This window comes from Babylonia areolata, chromosome 35 (genome assembly GCF_041734735.1).
Source record: "Babylonia areolata isolate BAREFJ2019XMU chromosome 35, ASM4173473v1, whole genome shotgun sequence".
NCBI lineage: Eukaryota > Metazoa > Mollusca > Gastropoda > Neogastropoda > Buccinidae > Babylonia > Babylonia areolata.
Genome location: NC_134910.1, coordinates 11,522,725 through 11,544,687, shown reverse-complemented (window position 1 = coordinate 11,544,687; position 21,963 = coordinate 11,522,725). Strand labels below are relative to the sequence as shown.

The window sequence follows — 21,963 nt, the reverse complement described above, 5'->3', positions numbered from 1 at the left end:
AATGTCCAACGTTGTAACCACTTGGCTGTTGCGCCCGTGGTTTGGTTGAATTATCAGCTTGCAGATGGTTGGTTGCTTGCATGGACTCATTCACGGCTGAGACAGGAGGGGGGGTGGAGCTTGTGGTGAGTGACAGGAGGCGTGTGCTACTTGTCATGTTGTTGTTGTTGCAGACAAGTCTGGTTCGTTGATTGAGTGGACTCATTCATGGTTGAGACAGGAGGGCGGAGCTTGTGGTGAGTGACAGGAGGCGTGTGCTACTTGTCATGTTGTTGTTGTTGCAGACAAGTCTGGTTCGTTGATTGAGTGGACTCATTCATGGTTGAGACAGGAGGGGGGTGGAGCTTGTGGTGAGTGACAGGAGGCGTGTGCTACTTGTCATGTTGTTGTTGTTGTTGCAGACGAGTCTGAAAGGGGTGGAGCTGTGTGACGAGTGGCAGGATGACGAGCTGCCCAGAATGCTCGGGGCGGAGGCTTCGGCCTTGGCAGGTGACCAAACCTAGTTGTCCCCAGTGTGGTTTCCAGAGCTGTTTTCTGCATCTCTCTCTTTGTCTTCATCTCTGTGTCTCTGTGTCTGTTGTTGTTATTATTATTATTAGTAGTAGTACTAATAGTAGTAGTAGTAGTAGTAGTAGTAATAGTAGTAGTAGTAGTAGTTGTAGTAGTAGTATTTGTATTTGTATTTCTTTTTATCACAACAGATTGCTCTGTGTGAAATTCGGGCTGCTCTCCCCAGGGAGAGCGCGTTGCTACACGACAGCGCCACCCATTTTTTTTCGTATTTTTTCCTGCGTGCATTTTGATTTGTTTTTCCTATCGAAGTGGATTTTTCTACAGAATTTTGCCAGGAACAACCCTTTTGTTGCTGTGGGTTCTTTTACGTGCGCTAAGCACATGCTGCACATGGGACCTCGGTTTATCGTCTCATCCGAATGACTGGTGTCCAGACCACCACTCAAGGTCTAGTGGAGGGGGAGAAAATTATCGGCAGCCGAGCTGTGATTCGAACCAGCGCGCTCAGATTCTCTCGCTTCCTAGGTGGACGCGTTACCTCTAGGCCATCACTCCACAGTAGTATATTGTTGTTGTTGTTGTTCTCCTTGAAATTCTTCTGATGCTTCTTCTTCTTTGTCATCTTCTTTTGTATTATTTTTGGTGGTAGTATTGATATTGTTACTGTTGTTGTTGATGTTATCATCATTATTAATATTATTATCATCATCATCATCTTGTTAATATTGTTAGTAATGGTGTGTAGTAATATATTTGTTAGTAATGGTTGTAGTAATATATTTCACTCTTCTTCTTCTTCATTTTCAAATAATGATAGTGATAGTAGTTGTGGTGATATATTTCATACTCTTCTTTTCTACTTTTCTTATAACTTCTTCTTCTTCTGCGTTCACTCGTATGCACACGAGTGGGCTTTTACGTGTATGACCATTTTTACCCCGCCATGTAGGCAGCCATACTCCGTTTTCGGGGGTGTGCATGCTGGGTATGTTCTTGTTTCCATAACCCACCGAACGCTGACATGGATCACAGGATCTTTAGCGTGCGTATTTGATCTTCTGCTTGCATATACACACGAAGGGGGTTCAGGCACTAGCAGGTCTGCACATATGTTGACCTTGGGAGATCTTAAAAATCTCCACCCTTTACCCACCAGGCGCCGTCACCGTGATTCGAACCCGGGACCCTCAGATTGACAGTCCAACGCTTTAACCACTCGGCTATTGCGCCTGTCTTTTCTTATAACAATAATGATAAGGGTAATAATAATCACAGTCATGATAAACTTTATAAATCAGTTGCATTGTGTGTGCTCATTTTTTTAATTTTAATTTTATTTTTTTAAATGCACCCTATATAAACCAGTCCATTCATTCATTTATTCATGGATTCATGGTGATGACAACAGAGGACCCAGAGACCCAGGGAGCAGAGGCGGCGGCAAACGCGGGTCTGAAGCGGGTGGTGCCAGACCCGGGGCTGCTGGCCGACGGAGACACGCTGGAGAACGCGCCGGTGGTGGACTCTGACAGTGAGGTCGACTCGGACATCGACAACGAACAGCTGGAGTGGGAAAGTAAGGGTCTCTGCTGTCTTGTTCTCTCTGTTTTTTTTTTTTTTTTTAGTGTCTCTTCACTACAGGGTGATTATCAAATGGCGGCTCAACGCTTGGCTTTTTCTATATCAGAGATTGATGTGAACTTACAGTTAGGACAATAGTGAAAGCGATAGCTGAATGGTCGGTGGTTTCTCTACTGCAACTGGAAGTCATTTTTACAGCTTAGTCTTTTTGTGAAGGACTATGACTCAGCAGCACTCACTTGCTGCCTTTATGTCTGTCTGTCTCTCTCTGGTCATTGTTTCAGAGTCTCTTCTCAAGACCTAGCTGTCTCCAGCATGGCACACTTGTTAGTTATTCACATCATCTGTCTGCACACACACGCACGCACGCACGCACGCAGCAGCCTTTGCGTCTGTGTCTCTCTTTTCATCAGGGTTTTGTTGTTCCGTGTTTCAAAGCATCCATGGACGTTTTGCTATCATTGTTCACAAGAATGTTTTTTTGTTTTGTTAGTCCACTCGAATCTTTTTTCTTTCACATAACTCCATTTTGTGGAAGAAGACAAATACGCTCATACACTCATCTTGAGAAGAATATATATGTAAAACCAGGTTTCACATTAAGAATGAAAAAGATTTTCACGTTCATTAGATACGTTATCCAGCTAAAATATTAGCTACTACTACTACTACTCCCATTATTATTATTATCATTATCATTATTATTGTTATTATTATTATTATTATTATCGTTATTAGTGTTAGTATTTGACAACTGAAAAGAAGAAAAAAAAGCCACTTCTTCGTTCTGTTCTGACATTTTTTTGTTGTCTCTTTTTTTGCAGCCAGAAAATTGTTAAGAGGTAGGGGAATAAATCACTTGCATGTCAGTGGAGAGAATGTCCTTTGATTTGGGCGTGTTTATGTGTGTGTGTTTTTTTTGTTTTGTTTTGTTATTCTATCCTAATATTTATTTATCTTTGTTTTTTTTTGTATGCAGCATGGAAAAATGTCAACTTAATTTTTTATTTAATTTTTGTTGTTGTTGTTGTTGTCCCCCCTCTCACGTTCCAATTCAGAAATAAAGGGTTCGTGTGGGTGTGTTACGACAGCTGTGATTGGTCCATCAGGTCATTGCCAGGAATAAATTGAAGGGGGCCGTGCCAAAAATAGCGCTTGTCATCCACACATGAATCAATAGATCAAAGAAATCTGTTTTGGTTAACTGGTTCGTTGGAGATGTCAGTGATGCTGTTATAATCCTGGTAACAGTATTGTGGTGCCAGTCTTTTATTTCAGAACACTTCTCAAATCTCTGGGTCCTGGTTCGGAATGTTTGTGCAGAATAAGTGTAAAACGGATATTCCCAGCGGAAAATGTAAGGTCGGACAGAGTTAAAGGCTGTTCAACTGGACATATTGTAGCAGTGGTTGATATTGTTTTTTTGTTTTTTTTAAATTTTTTTTAACCCATTCATTCCTGGGGAGTATACAGCCTTAGCAGAATTCCATGCCATACTGATGCAGAAAACACAAACAAAAACAAAATAAACCGCAGAAAGTATACTGTTCTTCTTCCAAATTTTGTGTGGACGCCTCTGGAAATACTGTTAGAAGTTAGTTCCCTTTAAGGAAGATGTAGTTTTTTCCTCCAAATTACGTGTGAACAAATCCAGACATACTGTTAGAAGTTAGTTCCCTGTAAGGAGGATATACTGTTTTTTTCTCCAAATTACGTGTGAACACATCCAGAAATACTGTTAGAAGTTAGTTCCCTTTAAGGAAGATGTACTGTTTTTTCCTCCAAATTACGTATGGACGCATCCAGAAATACTGTTAGAAGTTAGTTCCCTTTAAGGAAGATGTACTGTTTTTTCCTCAAAATTACGAATGGACACATCCAGAAATACTGTTAGAAGTTAGTTCCCTTTAAGGAAGATATACTGTTTTTTCCTCCAAATTACGTATGGACACATCCAGAAATACTGTTAGAAGTTAGTTCCCTTTAAGGAAGATGTACTGTTTTTACCTCCAAATTATGTGTGAACACATCCAGAAATACTGTCAGAAGTTAGTTCCCTTTAAGGAAGATGTACTGTTTTTACCTCCAAATTATGTGTGAACACATCCAGAAATACTGTTAGAAGTTAGTTCCCTTTCTTTGCAGTTTATGCATATATACAAAGAAACGTGAAAAAGACATTTAAATGAGAGGAATTTTGATGCCAGTGCAGTGCTCAGGCACGGGATTGGGGGGCCTCAATGGGTTAAGACTTTTGCAAAATACTTTCTTAGCTCATTCTTCTCCAGGTAGGAGTTAACTCGTACCATGATTACATCCCCTACGGACCTGGTATGAGTAGTCTCAAGCCAGCACACTATTCTAATTTAGTTTATTCTTGCCTGGTACAATTGGTTGCTTTAAACTGAACTGTTTATGGATTCGGGAAGCATAAAAACGAAGCTTTGTTCGACCAGTTAAAGCAACAGTTCTCCATCGAATATTGGTGTTTTTGTGAACAACTCTTTTTGACTCACTTGTGTAAACAATATGAGTCTATGTTTTAACCTGGTGTTCGGTTGTCTCTGTGTGTGTGTCTGTGTGTCTGAGTGTCCATGGTAAACTTTAACATTGCCATTTTCTCTGCAAATGCTTTGTCAGTTGACACCAAATTAGGCATAAAAATAGGAAAAATTCAGTTCTTTCCAGTCATCTTGTTTAAAACAATATTGCACCTCTGGGATGGGCACAAAAAAACAAAACAAAAAAAAATGAAGCCTGATTATATGCAAACTGCATTTACTGTTATATTTATATTTTATGTATTCTCTAAACTTGGCACTTTGATCTGATATTCTGACCCAACAAAAAGAGCAGTCATTATTATCATTTTTTGTTCAAACAGGAACTTCTTTTGCTAAGCATGGAAGTTTTATTTATTTTGGTGCAGATAGTAAAAAAGGGAAATTACTCTGTAATTAATGCTAGGGGACTTAATTTGCTTTAAAACTGATCTTTCTCGTCTTAAACATTACATTTGGAATTATACTCAATACCTAAAAAGCTTGGATTAAAAATTTTTTTTTTCAGTGTATCACAAGTGAGTATTGAAGGCCTTGCCTCTCTTGTTTTTTTTTTTTTTAATGCATTGTCTCTTATGAAGTGCTGGTCTATAGGAGTTGAAGCAGGCATGTAGTTTTGGGGTAGAATGGGTTAACTCACTCAGTACGGCCAGTCCTCTCTTCTCCTCTACACAGACCCCTCGGATGTCCAGTGGGTGTCTGAATGACCCAACCTTTAGCTTCCATCATCAGAACTGTGGTATTCTTTGTCAACATTCACCTTTTCAGTATAAGAGCCTTCCGCTTGCAATATTTTGATGATGGTAATTGGGGTGAAACGCTGTTAACGTCGTCTCTTTCGCCGTTCGTATGGAGAGAGTTAATGATAGAAACGGGGCACAGAGCTTTGGACTCCTCCCTGGTCAGTCTTCCTGATGAAAAAAAAAAAAAAGTGCATGATCCTTTCTTCTTTTTTTTTTTTTCCCCTGTCCCTTTGTCTTGGTGGTTGTCATGGTGAGCATGTTGAGTGGCGTGCTTTAGGTGGAAGTCCTCCTTGCTGGCAGGATGTTTGATTCATTTACTGAGTTTATTATTTGAACATACTTTGATTTTGTTGTTGTTGTTGTTGTTGCTGTTTGAGTATTTTTTTAGATTTCCTTGTTGTTGTTGTTGTTGAAGTTGTTGTTACTAACGTACAGGTCTGTGCTTGGGTGAAGACACACACACACACACACACACACACACACACACACACACACACACATACACGCACACACACACACGTAGGTGGAATGATGGAGAAGGGAAAGGGAAGCAAAATATTATATATAATATATATAAAAAAAAGAAGAAATGTTGATGAAATTTGGCCAGTTACTAGTAGCTTATGATTTTTGAATATTTCATTTGCAACATGTGCAAGTAAAAAAAAAAAAAAGACAGCATGTACTATGGTCATGCAGTGGTGGTGCATGTGATCTGTTGTTTTTTTTGTCCCATCCGTTAAAAGGAAAACTGATTTTGGGTTTGCACGTTTGTACTTCACAATCTCCGTGTGTTGCTGTTGATTTGGAATGATTGTGCTTTTTGTGTGTGTTTTGATGGTGATTGGGTTTGTGTGTGTGTGTGTGTGTGTGTGTGTGTGTGTGTGTGTGTGTTTGTGTGTGTGTGTATATGTGTGTGTGTGTGTGTGTGTGTGTGTGTGTGGTTTGTTTGTGTGCATGCGTGCGTGTGTGGTTTGTTTGTGTGTGCGTGCGTGTGTGTGCATGTGTGCATGCGTGCGTGCGTGCGTGTGTGTGTGTGTTTGTGTGTGTGTGTATATGTGTGTGTGTGTGTGTGTGTCCGTGTCTGAGTGCTGATGTTCATGTAGGTATGGTTCTTTAAAATGTCAGTGGGTTTCCAGTCTGGAAATGGCTCCATGTGGTCAGCTGGGCAGTTAAAGCATGGTTTGGTTTGATTTGAAAACCCTGCAGTATGTGAGCTAGCTTGGGTATCAGTCATTCTTTGTGAAGACTTGCTTCTTCTTCTTCTTCTGCGTTCACTCGTATGCACACGAGTGGGGTTTTACGTGTATGACCGTTTTTACCCCGCCATGTAGGCAGCCATACTCCGTTTTCTGGGGTGTGCATGCTGGGTATGTCCTTGTTTCCATAAGCCACCGAACGCTGACATGGATTACAGGATCTTTAACGTGCGTATTTGATCTTCTGCTTGCATATACACACGAAGGGGGTTCAGGCACTAGAAGGTCTGCACATATGTTGACCTGGGAGATCGTAAAAATCTCCACCCTTTACCCACCAGGCGCCGTCACCGTGATTCGAACCCGGGACCCTCATATTGACAGTCCAACGCTTTAACCACTCGGCTATTGCGCCCGTCTTGAAGACTTGCTGATATCTGACATTTTATTTAGACTCATATAGTGAGCAGTTATCAGTTCTTTGCCTTATCACTCTGCTGACATAGTGATATGTATTATTATTATTTTTTATTTCAGCATTTATTCTTTCTTTCTGTATTTGTTTGTTTGTTTATTCTTATGACAGTGTGCAATTCTTGTATTTTTCTTTCTTTCTTTCTTTCTTTCTTTCTTTTTTTATGACTCACTTGAAACGTTTGAAACACATTCAGATACAAGGTGCATGATTTGTGATAAGTACGCACAGGAGGCGTCAATGCAGGTGTGGTTACTCTGGTGAAATTGTGCTTGTATCCATGTAGGTTTAGTTCCCTTGTATTGTGTCACGTCTGGCTGGCAGTGTCTGTTATGGACACATAACACACAAACACACACACACACACACACACACACACACACACACACACACTGGGCAGCAGCATACTGGTGCCAAAGTGGAGAGAGAGAGAGAGGGAGAGAGAGAGAGAGAGAGAGAGAGAGAGAATGTTCTAGAGATTATACAACACTGTTGTTTTTTTTGTTAAAGATGAATTTATTCGGATTTTTTTTTTTCGTCTTTCTTTCTTTTCTCGCTCTTTCTCTTTTTCAAAAAAAAAAAAAAAAAAAAAAAAAAAAAAAGACGACACCCCAGTTCGGACGCCACCGGCCAAGAGAGCGGCCAAGGACCCGGAGACCATCCCACAGTACACGGCGGCGGAGGAGCGGAGGGACACCCAGAGCTGGAAGATAGTGAGGGTGGGGGAGGGGGAGGAGTTCCGCCTGGACATGCGCGTCATCGAGCCCTACAAGAGAGTGCTCTCCCATGGAGGTGAGGGCGTGGGGGGCGGTGTGTGTGTGTGTGTGTGTGTGGGTGGGGGTGGTGGTGGTCAGAGGTGTGTTTTAGGGTGTACATGTGTGTGTTTGTGTTTGAGGATGTACATGCGTGCGTGTGTGTGTGTGAAGGTGTACATGTATTTGTGTGTGAGGGTGTACATGTGTGTGTGTTTGTGTGAAGGTGTACATGTGTGTGTGTTTGTGTGAGGGTGTACATGTGTGTGTGTTTGTGTGAAGGTGTGGCTATGTGTGTGTGTGTGAAGGTGTACATGTGTTTGTGTGTGAGGATGTACGTGTGTGTGTATTTATGCGTGAGGATGTACAAGTGTGTGTGTGTGTGTGAGGGTGTACATGTGTGTGTGTATTTATGCGTGAGGATGTACAAGTGTGTGTGTGTGTGAGGGTGTGCATGTGTGTGTGTGTGTGTTTGTATGTGAGGGTGTTACATGTGTGTGTGTGTGTGTGTGTGTAAGGGTGTGTGTGTTTTGTGTTGTGTGTTTGTTTGAATATATTTTGGTGGTGGTTTTTTTGGAAGTGTTTATGTGTATGTGTGTTTGTGTGTGTGCTTGTGTATGTGAATGTGTATGTGTGTGTCTGTGTGTGTGTGTGTGTGTGTGTGTGTTAAAAAACAACAACACAACACACCACACCACACCACACCTCTGTACGACACAACACACCGCACCACACCACACCACACCACACCGCTCTACGACACAACACACTGCACCACGACACACCACACCATACCATACTGCACCATACCACACCACATCACAGCACACCGCACCACTCTGCACCACACCACACCATACCACACCACACCACACCGCTCTACGACACAACACACTGCACCACGACACACCACACCATACCATACTGCACCATACCACACCACATCACAGCACACCGCACCACTCTGCACCATACCGCCACACAACACAACACAACACAAAACACACCACACCACACCACACCATACCATACCACAACACACAACACACAGCAACACACCACACCACACCACACCGCACCGCACCGCACCACACCACAGAATGACGGAGGCTCCCTCCCTGTGTGCAGGATACTGTGGGGAGGGGCTGACGGCCATGATCGTCTTCTCAGCCTGCTACCTGCCCAGCCGCGACAGGAGGGACTACTCCTACGTCATGAACCACCTCTTCCAGTCAGTGCTGTCCCCTTTCTTGTGCTGCCCCTTTACTAGCTTGCTCTCTCTCTCTCTCTCTCATAAATCCACCTTGGTATCATTCAAAAAAGAGTACCAAAAATATCTCATGAAACAATTATAAACAATTCTTATATACCGTGTTTTGTTTGAGCTTCTTGAGAGAGCTTTCACACAATAACATTTTTTTTCGTTGCTCTCTGACAATGTGAACAGGGAAAGGAGCTCAGAAGATTAGTGTATATCAGCCTGTGTATGCATGCGTGCGTAAGCTGGTGGGTGCGTGCGTGCGTGCGTGCGTGTGTGTGTGTGTGACTGAGTTATATTCCATGCTATTTTTTTTTGTTTCGTGATTAACACCGAGTGTCCGTACCGATTTTTTTTTCTTTCCTTTTTCATCTTTTGTGCGTGTGTGTGGGTGTGTGTGTGTGTGAGGGCATGGTGTAGAGAAGCTTCCAGCTTATCCAGTTTACCCTCAATAAAACATTTGTTCATTGTTCATTCATTGTTCATCTCTCTCTCTCTTTCTTCCTCTCTTTCTCTATCTCTTTTGCTTTTGTGTATGCATTTTTCTTACCTTTTTCCCCCCCAAGAGAGCCGAATATTAAAAAGCAATTATTGTGCTTATTCTCATACCCTCTTGCAATACAATTTCGTTGGTTTATTGTGCTTATTCTCATACCCTCTTGAAATACAGTTTCGTTGGTTTGTTCGCTGGTTTGTTTTCTCTTGCTTTCTCTTTTTCTCTCTCTTTCTTCCTCTCTCCCTCTCTTTCTCTCTCTGTCTCTCTGTCTGTCTCTCTCTCATTCTGGTGCTATGTGTCTTGTTGTCGCTCTCTTGTCTTGGTGTCTGTCTTGTCTTGCATGCTGTCTCTGTCTGTCTCTGTCGCTCTCCACTTGTGTCACTTGTTTTCTGAAAGATCTGGGGAAGATAGTTAACTTTTCAGCAAGTCAGACTGTTGAGAGATAGGATGGGGTCAGACCAAGTGAAGGGTGGTGCGGGGGATGAAGAAAGAGAGAGAGAGAGAGAGGGTGGAGGTGGGGGGTAGGGGGGGGTGAACCCATTTTTTTTGGGGTTTTCTTTGTTTTTCTTTGTTTGTTTGTTTGAGTAGAGAGTAACAATGTGTAAGTCCCATTCTGGTGTAATTTTGACTGGGGTGATACAGCCGTGGAGGGGGGCGGGGGGTGTTTTTTGGGGGGTGGGGGGGGGGGGTGGGGGGGGGGGGGTATCCATCCCAAGAAAGTGGGTGTTGGGGGAGGGAGAGCTGTCTTGAGTTAATACTGACACCACCACGTGAAGAAAGTCTTTGGGTGTCGATCTGACTGGAACGTGCAGAATTGTGATTGTGAGCTTGGGGCCAGCTTAGCCACGGAAGCCAGTCAGGCATCTGTAAAACTGTGTGCGTGTACTGCTGCTGTTCATTGATTGATTGATTGATATGGATACTTATATAGCGCCTATCCTCTAAGCGCTTTACAAACACGGAGTCATTTACACAACAAGCTGCCTACCTGGTTAGAGCCGGCTGACGGCTGCCATTGGGCGCTCATCATTTGTTTCCTGTGTCATTCAATCAGATTTCAGGCACGCACACCTACACACTTAGACAAACATGTAACATTTAACATTTTACGTGTATGACTGTTTTGTTTATTTACACCACCATGTAGGCAGCCATACTCTGTTTTCAGTGGTGTGCATGCTGGGTATGTTCTTGTCTCCATAACCCACCGAACGCTGACATGGATTACAGGATCTTTAACATGCATATTTGATCTTCTGTGTGCGTATACACACGAAGGGGGTTCAGGCACTGGCAGGTCTGCACATATGTTGACTTGAGAGATCGGAAAAATCTCCACCCTTTACTCACCAGGTGCCACCGAGATTCGAACCCGGGACCCTCAGATTGAAAGTCCAACGCTTTAACCACTCGGCTATTGCGCCCGTTCATAAGAAGATTTTTCTATCTGCTGTGTATGGCAATAAAAAAAACCAATGTTGATGATGATGATGATGATGATGATGATGAACTGTCACAGAAGGTGAAGATGATAATATTGATGATACTGATGACGACGATGAAGGGAAATGACCAGAGCCGCTGTTGTGGTGAACTGTCTGACAGCTACGTGCTGCACACGCTGGACGAACTAGTGGCCGACGACTACATGATTGTGTATTTCCACGGGGCCACCCCCCGCCGACAGATGCCCAGCTTTTCCTGGCTCAAGAAATGCTACCAGGGCATCGACCGCAGGTTTGTGTACACGTGTGGGGGTGGTGGTGTGGGGGGTCGGATTGGAGTGGTTTGTGCATGGGTTGTGTTTGTGTGTGTGATTGTGTAGAGGGTGTGGGCATGTATGTGCCATTGCCTGTGTTGTGTGGGGGGTTGTGGTGGTGGTGGATGTATGTATGTGTGTGAGTGTGTATGTGTGTGTGTGTGTGTGTGATTGCCCATTGCCCATATGTGTGGGGGCATGTGTGTGTCATTGCCTGTTTGTGTGTGTGTGGGGGGGGGGGGAGAGGGGGTGTGTGTGTGGGGGGGGGGGGGCACAGGGGGCATGGGGGGGAGGTAACTGTGTGTTGTGTACATGTCTCAGTGTGGGTGTGGGTGTTTGTATGTGAATGTTTGTGTGTGTGTGTGTGTATGTGTGTGTGTGTGTTTGTATGTGAAGGTGAGTGAGTGTGTGTCTTTGTGTGTGTGTGTGTGTGTGTGTGTGTGTGTGTTTGATTGTGAGCATGCATGTATTTGTCATCGCCTATATGTGACCAGCTTCTACAAAATCATAAATAAGTCGATTTTTTAGCATAAAAGATCATACATACCATTGGAAGATGAAAAGACCTTTCCATTGATGTATAAAACATGTTCCTAGATTAAAAAATGTAGAAGTTACGGTAGTTCAAAGTGTGTTAGTAGTGTGGCAGCCATTTTGAAAAAAACCCCAAAAAACAGCATTAAAGTTTTGCAACTGACTCTTGAGATTTTTCCACAGTAACAGGGGTTTGTTTTAGCAGATTGCCTGTGAAAGTTAGGCAGGTTGTCAAACTAGGGTCTGTGCATGCTTTGGGCAATGATACTCACACTTGATGATAATATTAAGGTAATTTTGAACGGTTGTTTTGGGGTGTAAAAAAGAGTTTTTCCTCTTGATCTCTCAACAAACAAAGCTACTTTGTTTTCATTTCTTTTGCATCAAAATTAGAATGATGCACATCAAAATTTTGATTTTTATTAAGAATTGAAGTAATTTTTTGACTCACTTGTGTAAACAAAGTGAGTCTATGTTTTAACCCGGTGTTCGGTTGTCTGTGTGTGTGTCTGTGTGTCCGTGGTAAACTTTAACATTGACATTTTCTCTGCAAATACTTTGTCAGTTGACACCAAATTTGGCATAAAAATAGGAGAAATTCAGTTCTTTCCAGTCATCTTGTTTAAAACAATATTGCACCTCTGGGATGGGCACAAAAAATTAAAAAATGAAGCCTAATTATATGCAAACTGCATTTACTGTTATATTTTTTGTATTCTCTAAACTTGGCACTTTGATCTGATATTCTGACCCAACAACAAGAGGAGTCATTATTATCATTTTTTTGTTCAAACAGGAACTTCTTTTGCTAAGCATGGAAGTTTTATTTATTTTGCAAACGTTTTGGTGCAGATAGTGAAAAAGGGAAATTACTCTGTAATTAATGCTAGGGGACTTAATTTATCACAAGTGAGTCTTGAAGGCCTTGCCTCTCTTGTTTTCATTTCTTTTGCATCAAAATTAAAATGATGCACATCAAAATTTTGGTTTTTATTAAGAATTGAAGTAATTTTTTTTTAATCTATTTTTTATCTTTTGTACTTTAAATATGCCAGTGTGGGTGGGTGTGCAGGTGTTCGCTGAGTGTGTCCCATCTTTGTTCATTCTTTATTTCAGTGATTTGCTCTCTAAGTATCTTCCATTTCCATTTTATTATGTATTTATGTGTTTACCTATAATATGTTTAATTTTAGTATTTCTTTTTCTTTCATGTTATTGTATTCTATTAAAGATATCGAACAGATATTAATGTAAAATATGCTGTTCTTCGGGATAATTGCTCCGCAGTATCGGCACGCAAGCGCGGAAAGTAACTAAATTTTCAAACTTATGGTTTGAGTTCTGCAAAAAACACCGAGACATGTTGTATTTGAGAGGTTGAACTGTGCACTGGTGCAAAAAGACTCAATTTACTCCAGATAGACCCTCAGCACTGTTTTTGCCTGTGGCGCAATTGAATGCAGTGCGAGTTATCTGTCATTTCGTGGGAGACTGTCACATATGTGTGCGTGTGTGTGTCTGTATGTGTGCGCGCATTTGGGTTCGTCTTTTGATGTCCAGCTTCACCTGGCTCAAGAAATGCCATCAGAGCATCGACCGTGGGTCTGTGTGTGTGTGTGTGGGGGGGGGTTGTGAGTGGGGTGGTGGTGGTGTTGGATGTGTGTGTGTGTGTGTGTGTGATTGCCCATGTGGGTGTGGGCATGTGTGTATCATTGTCTGTGTGTGGGGGTGGAGGGTGGGGGGGAGGGTCTCAGTGTGTTGTGTGCATGTCTCAGTGTGTGTGTGTTATTGCTTCTGTGTGTGTGCGTATATCTATGCCTGTGTGTGTGAATGTGTGTGTGTGTGTGTGTGTGAATATGTGTGTGTGTGTGTGTGTGTGTGTGAATGTGTGTGTGTGTGAATGTGTGTGTGTGTGAATGTGTGTGTGTGTGTGTGTGTGTGTGTGTGTGAACAATGTGTGGTGACCACCTGTGTGCCTTGATGTTCGTTCAGGCTGAAGAAGAACCTGAAGGCTCTGTACCTGGTGCACCCGACACTGTGGCTGAAAACCGTTGTCGTCATGACACGCCCTTTCATCAGGTGAGGCCTTGTTCTCCAGTGTGTATTGTTCTGTATTGTTCTGTTGCCTTGTCTTGTCTTGTCTTGTCTTGTTTTGTATTAGTTTTTGTCTTAGCAGATTTATCTGTGTGTAATTCAGACTCCTTTTTTTTCTTGTGTGTGTGTGTTTGTGTGTTGTGTTGTGTGTGTGTGTGTGTGTGTGTGTGTGTGTGTGGTGTGTGTGTGTGTTGTGTTGTGTGTGTGTGTGTGCATGTATATGTGTTGTGTGTGTGTGTGCGTGTGTATGTGTTGTGTGCGTGTGTGTGCATGTGTATGTGTGTGTGCATGTGTTGTGTGTGTGTATACGTGTTGTGTGTGTGTGTGGTACGTGTGCATGTGTGGGTATGAGCACACATGAACATGTGTGCTGACAGTGAAATAAAAGCATCAGCGTGTCGTACGGCTGGGTGGATGTGTACGTTCATGAACGTATGTTCGTGTGAATAAATTGAAAAGCTTCACACTGCGCACAGTGTCGGCATTCAGACCAGTGACTTAAAGGTCTTCTTTGCCCTGTCCAGTGCCAAGTTCAGCTCCAAGCTGCAGTTCGTGCGCACGTTGGCTGACCTGAAACGACTTATACCAATGGAGTATGTGTATATACCTGAAATAGTGCAAAGGTAGGTGGTTTTTTATTTATTTATTTATTTTTTTAAATGTTTAGTTTTATTTTTTATTTATTTGTTTATTCCTTCCTCAGATATTATCCTTTCCTTTCCAATTATAATCCGAAGCTTTCTTGTGGTTGCTGTGCATTTGCTTTGCCTTTCACTGAGACTTTCTGTTGCTGTTGGCAGGGGTGGGTGTATGTGTGTGTGTATGTGTGTGTGAATATATATATATGTGTGTGTGTGTGTGTGTGTGTGTTAGCGTGTAAGCATGTGCATGTGTGAGAATGTAGGTACGTGTGTGTGTGTGTGTGTGTGTGTGTGTGAGAATGTAGTGTTTTCAACTAAACTAACTGTGCGTGTGAATGTGTCTTTTGTGTGTGTGTGTGTGTGTGTGTATGTGGGTGGGTGTCAGAATGTTTGCGTGAGTTTGTATGGATGTACTGACATTTAACAGTGGTCAGGTCCCCACAGTGAAGTGGTCAGCGCAGGGACTGAGAACTGATGGGACTTTGTGTTCAAATCCCATCAAAAGCGTGTCATTTGATTGTGCGTTGTTAACTCATTCTGTACCGTCCAATGACTTCCTAAGTTCCTTCATTATACTGTCTGCACTGGCTGTTTGTCTAGGTTACAAGAAAAAAAAAAATCTAAAAAAAAAAAAAAAAAAAAAAAAATAATGCGAGCACATACAGCTGTGAAATTTTCTGATGATGTAAAGAATACGATGGTCTAACCTATGGCAGAGTTTCAAAGCACTCACTTTATTATTGATGGATTTATCTTATTTTGCATTGTGTTGCGTTATATTGTGTTGTACTGCAGTGTGTTGTACTGTATTGTGTTGCATTGTGTTGTACTGTGCCTGTATTATGTTGCATTGTGTTGTACTGTGTTGTGTTGTACGCTACTGTGTTGTGTTGTATTGTGTTGCATTGTGTTGTACTGTGTTGTGTTGTACTGTATTGTATTGTGTTGTACTGTGTTGTGTTGTACTGCATTGTATTGTGTTGTACTGTGTTGTGTTGTACTCTGCTGTGTTGTGTTGTATTGTGTTGCATTGTGTTGTACTGTGTTGTGTTGTGTTGTACTGTGTTGTACTGTGTTGTGTTTTACTGTATTGTATTGTGTTGTACTGTATTGTATTGTGTTGCATTGTGTTGTACTGTGTTGTGTTGTACTGTGTTGTATTGTGTTGTACTGTATTGTATTGTGTTGTATTGTGATGTACTGTACTGTATTGTGTTGTATTGTAATGTGTTGTACTGTATTTTTTGTGTGTTGTGTTGTACGTTATTGTATTGTGTTGTACTGTACTGTGCTGTATTGTATTGTGTTGCACAGTATTGTGTTGTGTTGTGTTGTACAGTATTGTATTGTATTGTATTGTACTGTATTTTGTTGTGTTGTACTGTATTGTATTGTGTTGTGCTGTAATGTGTTGTGTTGTACAGTATTGTATTGTGTTGTACAGTATTGTATTGTGTTGTGTTGTACAGTATTGTATTGTACTGTATTGTGTTGTGTTGTACAGTATTGTATTGTGTTGTACTGTATTGTATTGTTCTGTATTGCATTGTGCAGTGTATTACTCTTCGTCACAGCATGTATCTCTGTGTGTCACAGGAATCACACAGACGATGGTGTAGCAAAAGGCAACAACAAAAATGTGGATGAATTGTGGCTTGGTTAGAGGATGATGCCTCAGGCTGTGTGTGTGTGTGTGTGTGTGTGTGTGTGTGTGTGTGTGTGTGTGTTTGAAGCTGTGTGTGTCTTTTGCACCCATCAGTTTATGTTGGGAGTTTCATTTTGTTGATAAACCCATGCTTTGCCTCGTAAGCGTTGTGTGCATACAAGTATTATTATTATTATTACTTCTTTTTTTTTTTTATAATTTTCACTGCTTCTGTCCATGCTTTATACATTTGAGCTGTACTATATCTGCCTGTCTTCCCCCCCTCCCCCCCCCCAAGCCCCGCCTCCCCCCCGCCCACACCCCCAACCTTGAATCCATTAGTCAGTGATGCTTTAGTCACATTGTCATTTCCAGCATATTCAGTGATACAGGACAAGGTTGTTTTGAACGTAGATTAGCCACATATATCGGGGAAAGCCATACCTGTTGAGAAAAAAAAAAAAAAAATGTTTCAGAGTCCTTTGTAATATCAGTTGGTGCAGAAAGGCTCTGTTGGTCCCGGATGTTGGTGCCTGAATAGTGACATCGTCTTGGGAAACTCCATTGGATTCCGAGTTGTTTTCATCTTTTCATCATTTTTTTAGAATTAAAAATTATTTATTTATTTTTATTTTATTTAATTAAATTTATTTTTTTAATCATGTTTTAAAATTTCATTTTTGTTATTTATTTTTATTTTTATTTTATATTTTATTTATTTATTTTATTTTATTTATTTTATTTTATTTTATTTATTTATTTTTATTTATTTATTTGTCTATTTTGATTTTTGTTATTTTTACTTTATTTATTTTATTTCATTTATTTCATTGTTATTCATTTATTTTTTATTTATTTTATTTATTTATTTTATTTTATTTTATTATTTTTTTCTCAAGGCCTAACTAAGCATGTTGGGTTACGCTGCTGGTCAGGCATCTGCTTGGCAGATGTGGTGTAGCGTATATGGATTTGACCGAACGCAGTGACACCTCCTTCAGCTACTGATACTGATACTGATACTGATGCTGATGCTGATACTTTCATCTGTTGTTGACTCAGTTCTGTCGTTCTGTCCCATCCCCTTTATGTTTACTGGTGTCATCTGCTTTTTTTTGTGTGTGTCAGCTGGTACAATTCCTGCCGTTCTGAAGCCTTCAGTTGAACTTGCGCGGTAGTCAAACCACATTTGTTTCATGAATAATAATGACGATGATGATCATTAGTATTTATTTTGCACTAAATCTCGTGCAGAGACAAATCAGGGCGCTTTGACACCAATCAGCCACAAGCATGCTTAACTCACTCAGTACGGCCAGTCCTCTCTTCTCCTCTACACAGGCCCCTCGGATGTCCAGTGGGTGTCTCTATGGCCCAACCTTTAGCTTCCGTCGTCAGAATTGTGGTATTCTTTGTCAACATTCACCTCTTCAGTGTAAGAGCCTTCCGCTTGTAATATTTTGATGGTTGTAATTGGGGTGAAACGCTTTTAACATCGTCTCTTTCGCCGTTCGTATGGAGAGAGTTAACAGTAACTCTAAACTGGGGGTATAAACTGAAAAGCAAGGAAGGAGACAGTGAGAATCCAGTCTGCTATGTTCTGTTCCTGGACACCACCTTGCTTTTGCATCGTGGAAAGGAATTCTGGTTTTCTCCGTTGGCGGCGCCATGAATTTATCCGCATCTCTTCTGACACTGCATCTCTTTTCAGCCGCCTAGGTTGTGTTCTGTTGTTGTTTTTTTTTAAACTCGTCATCATGCAGTTTGGTTTTAATTCAGTGTGATGGTGTGAAAATGAACGGGCGCAATAGCCGAGTGGTTAAAGCGTTGGACTTTCAATCTGAGGGTCCCGGGTTCGAATCTCGGTAACGGCGCCTGGTGGGTGAAGGGTGGAGATTTTTCCGATCTCCCAGGTCAAGGTATGTGCAGACCTGCTAGTGCTTGAACCCCCTTCGTGTGTATACGCAAACAGAATATCAAACACGCACGTTAAAGATCCTGTAATCCATGTCAGCGTTCGGTGGATTATGGAAACAAGAACATACCCAGCATGCACATCCCCGAAAACGGAGTATGGCTGCCTACGTGGCGGGGTAAAAACGGTCATGCAGCCCACGAACGAAGAAGAAGAAGAAGGAGAAGAACAATATATTGAATTGAATGTAGAATCACTGTAGTTTCTGTGAGGAATTTTCAGTGAACAGGACTGAGGAAGCATAAAATGTGTTTCAGGAACTGACCCTTGTTTGGCTATGAATTCTTCCATTGACATGTTTCGCCCTTTGAAAGAAAACTTACCTTTATGTGGCTTACTTCATTCCAAATCAAGCAAACGTTGCTTGCGTGTGTGAATAAGTTACCATTGTTGCTGATTTCACACAGAATCAGCTGCTGATTTCATTTGAATTTACTGCTGGTTCCTTGAAACAGGCAAGTTTTGAATGCTCTTACATTCAGACATTTAGCAAATTGTTGCCGCTTTTGCAGAATTGGCAGCCATTTGTTCAGTCACATGAAATCAGCATAAGCATTCAGTGTGTATATGCACGCAGAAGATCAAAAACGCATGTTTAAGATCCTGTAATCCATGTCAGTGTTCTATGGGTTATGGAAACGAGAACATACCCAGCATGCACACTCCCCAAAACTAGAGTATGGCTGCCTACATGGCAGGGTAAATAAACAAAACAGTCATACACATAAAACGTTACATGTCTGTCTGAGTGTGCATGTGTGCGTGCCTGAAATCTGATTGAATGACGCAGGAAACGAATGATGAGCGACCAATGGCAGCAGCCGTCAGTTGGCTCTACCCAGGTGGGCAGCCTGTTGTGCAAATGACCCCGAGTTTGTAAAGTGCTCAAGAGCTTGGTCTTTTGGACCGAGGATAAGCGCTGTATAAGTGTCCATATCATTCATTCATTCATTCACTTAGAGCAGTATCTGTACCGTTCCCCCTTCTGTTGCTTGATGGCTTTCTCTCTGCACTGGCTTGTGTTGTTGCACAGATACGATGATCGCCACTTCCACCCCGCCCCTCACTCCCCCTCCTCCACCTCCTCCATGGCTCCACAGTGACCTTGACCTGCTTAGTTGATTGACCCTGACCTTCATTTTTTGCTGTGATGATGTAGGTGAGTAATGGAGTGGAGTGGGGTGGAGGGAGGTTGGATGGTGGTGTGTGCAGGATTGAGATGTGTGTGAGTATTTGTGTTAGAGTGTGTATATGTGTTTGTGTAAGAGTGTGTTTATATGTATGTGTGTGTGTGTGTTAAGTTTTTGCATCTGTAATTGCATTATACAGAGAAAAAAATGAAAAAGGGATTAGGTTTGCTTTTGTGTGTGTTTGTGTGCATGCGTGTCTGTCTGTCTTGGGGTGGGGGGTTAGTCTAATATGTGTATGTAAGTATGACACCACTTATTTGGCTTGAATTACAGGCATTTGATTGTTATGTATAAAAGCTTGTTTACCCTTTCTCCCTGCAGTGTCAGAACCTTTCCATTATTCTTCACACACTTATATATATCAAAACAAAATAAAAAATGATACGGTGTAGTGACAGAATGGTGCACACACACACACACATGTGAGCACACACACACACGATGCAGGCATGCATGCACACAAAGAAATACCACGAACAAGTTAGAACAATGTAAAACCAATCAGCTCCACAGAACGAGTTAGACCAGTGTAAAACCAGTCAGCTGAATCATTTGTTTGGAAACTTTATGATGAGTCTCTAGAGGCAGCTGTCAGTCGGCTCTACCCAGGTAGACCGTCTTTTGTGCAAAGAACTCCGTTTTTTGTTAAAGCACTGGGAGCTTATAATAATAATAATAATAATAATAATAATAATGGTATTTATATAGCGCTGAATCTTGTGCATAGACAAATCAAAGCGCTTTTGCACCAGGCATTTTCACGCATGCACAACTCTAAAACTGTAGAAACTGAAAGACAAGGAAGAGGCAGGGAAGGAGGGCTATTTTGGGAAGAGGTGGGTTTTAAGGCCAGACTTGAAAGAGCTGAGTGTGGAGACTTGACGAAGTGAAAGAGGAAGTTCATTCCAATTGCAAGGTCCAGAGACAGAGAAAGAACGGCAGCCAACAGTCAAGAGTTTGAATCTGGGTATGCGTAAATAGAGTGGATCCGGGTGGATAGCTTGGTATCTGACTGAAGATAGGCACTGTTAAGTATCGATGATAATTGATTTCTTCTTCTTTTTTTTCCTTCTCTGGAACAGACTAGACAAAGCGATGATGTTTGACAACCAAGAGACGATAGAGCAAGTGAACGCTGAAGTCGACCTGGAGAGGCTGAGGACAGAGGACAGACCAAGAGCAGGCAACAGTCAGGACCTCCTCCTCGCCGGCAAGTCAACACCCACAGGCAGCCCGTGAGATGGGAGATGCTCTGCGTCATTTTTAACTTTTGGATTGTCAGAATTGTTCTGGAAGCAGTTTCTGGATCAAGCAGCAAAAAGCTGAGTGTCTAAAACTCTTGACAGAGCTTAGGTGGCTGGTCCAGATTCTAGCTGGTCGGCAGTTTACTTGGACTGACTGACAGTATGAATGTTTAAATTTTTTTTTTTGGGGGGGGGGGGCATGTTGGCATCCAGGTTTGTTGATGATGGTATTTTTCAGGAAAAATAATGCCGTAGAAATGTGGTGGTGGCAGACGCTTGCTTGGACGTATGTAATGGGTCTCACAGTGTGGTCAGGGGAAGGTTTTGTGGCAGACCTGTGATTTATTTTGTTGTTGTTGTTGTTGCTGCTGCTGCTGAAGGCAGTTTGTGGAGTTCAAATTCCAACACGCGGCTCGCTGGAGCAACGTGTGCATCAGGAGTGGGGGGAAGCCAAAAGCGGAATAACACGCATCTTGTTGACTGTGAAATTTGTATCTAGCTTTGTGGGATTTTTTGTGTTTTTTTTTTTGGGGGGGAAGCACCAGTGAATGAGAACAAAGTATTGAACAGGTATGAGCAAGTTTCTGAGCATCAAGGACATAGTCTTGGAAAGTAACGATGCAAATCGGATGGATTGGTGAACTTGGAGGATGCAGTTTTGGTTTGGATGATATATATATATATATATATATATATATGAATATGCTGGAACATATGAAAGAAGAAAAAAAAAGTGTAGCTATCAGTGTTATGACTGAAGATATAAAGCTGTATCTTCAAAATATAGCTTCAAATTATTCACCATTTACGTTGTAGAATTTGAAATTTTTTTTGATGCTGCGTGCATGATTTGGTTAAATGGAATTCGGAGTTTATTTGTAAGATTCTGTAAATGTATGCTTTGATCTCAGTAAGATGCTACAGGGTGCTTTGCTAATGTCGTTTTACGCAACATGTATGCAGAAGACAGAAACTTCTTCTTCTTCTTCTTCAGGGTTCCCAGGCCATTTTTTTTGTAGAAACAAAGGGCTTTTTTTTTTATATCTAGGAAAATAGAAGCAAAGCATTAAAAGAATGAGTATACAAAATAGAAACAGCCATGGTCAGTATGATGACACTCGTGGCATTTTTGTGTGAAGGAATTATATGACACTACGTAGTAGAAAGCAGAATGAACTGTGTGGTAAGGACACAAATTTGTATTCCCTTGTACTTTTTTGTTTGTTTTTCTTTATGGGTAAGAAATGAGATCAGCCAAGTTATCATTTTTTTTTTTCAAACAGCTTCATCAGTCTTCAGTGCA

The 21,963-nt window shown here is 41.6% G+C and overlaps 1 protein-coding gene across 4 annotated transcripts in view; it reads left to right on the top strand.

Annotated features, from left to right (window-relative positions):
- LOC143277957 (uncharacterized) overlaps positions 1-20,852 on the top strand; it is an 83,806-nt gene extending 62,954 nt beyond the window's left edge. Inside the window, exons 12-21 of one of the 4 annotated variants that reach the window (XR_013053816.1) lie at positions 402-489; positions 1,919-2,089; positions 2,919-2,936; positions 7,676-7,864; positions 8,953-9,055; positions 11,184-11,315; positions 13,864-13,950; positions 14,490-14,588; positions 19,260-19,385; positions 20,499-20,635. Coding sequence is in view for 3 of the 4 variants with exons in the window: in XM_076582938.1 (XP_076439053.1) it covers positions 402-489; positions 1,919-2,089; positions 2,919-2,936; positions 7,676-7,864; positions 8,953-9,055; positions 11,184-11,315; positions 13,864-13,950; positions 14,490-14,588; positions 20,499-20,655 (1,044 nt within the window). In the remaining variant the exon portion in view is untranslated. Of the gene's footprint in view, positions 1-401; positions 490-1,918; positions 2,090-2,918; positions 2,937-7,675; positions 7,865-8,952; positions 9,056-11,183; positions 11,316-13,863; positions 13,951-14,489; positions 14,589-19,259; positions 19,386-20,498 lie in introns of all 4 variants that reach the window. The other 3 variants (XM_076582939.1, XM_076582938.1, XM_076582940.1) reach the window with 3 other exon arrangements.
- Positions 20,853-21,963: the final 1,111 nt, after the last annotated feature.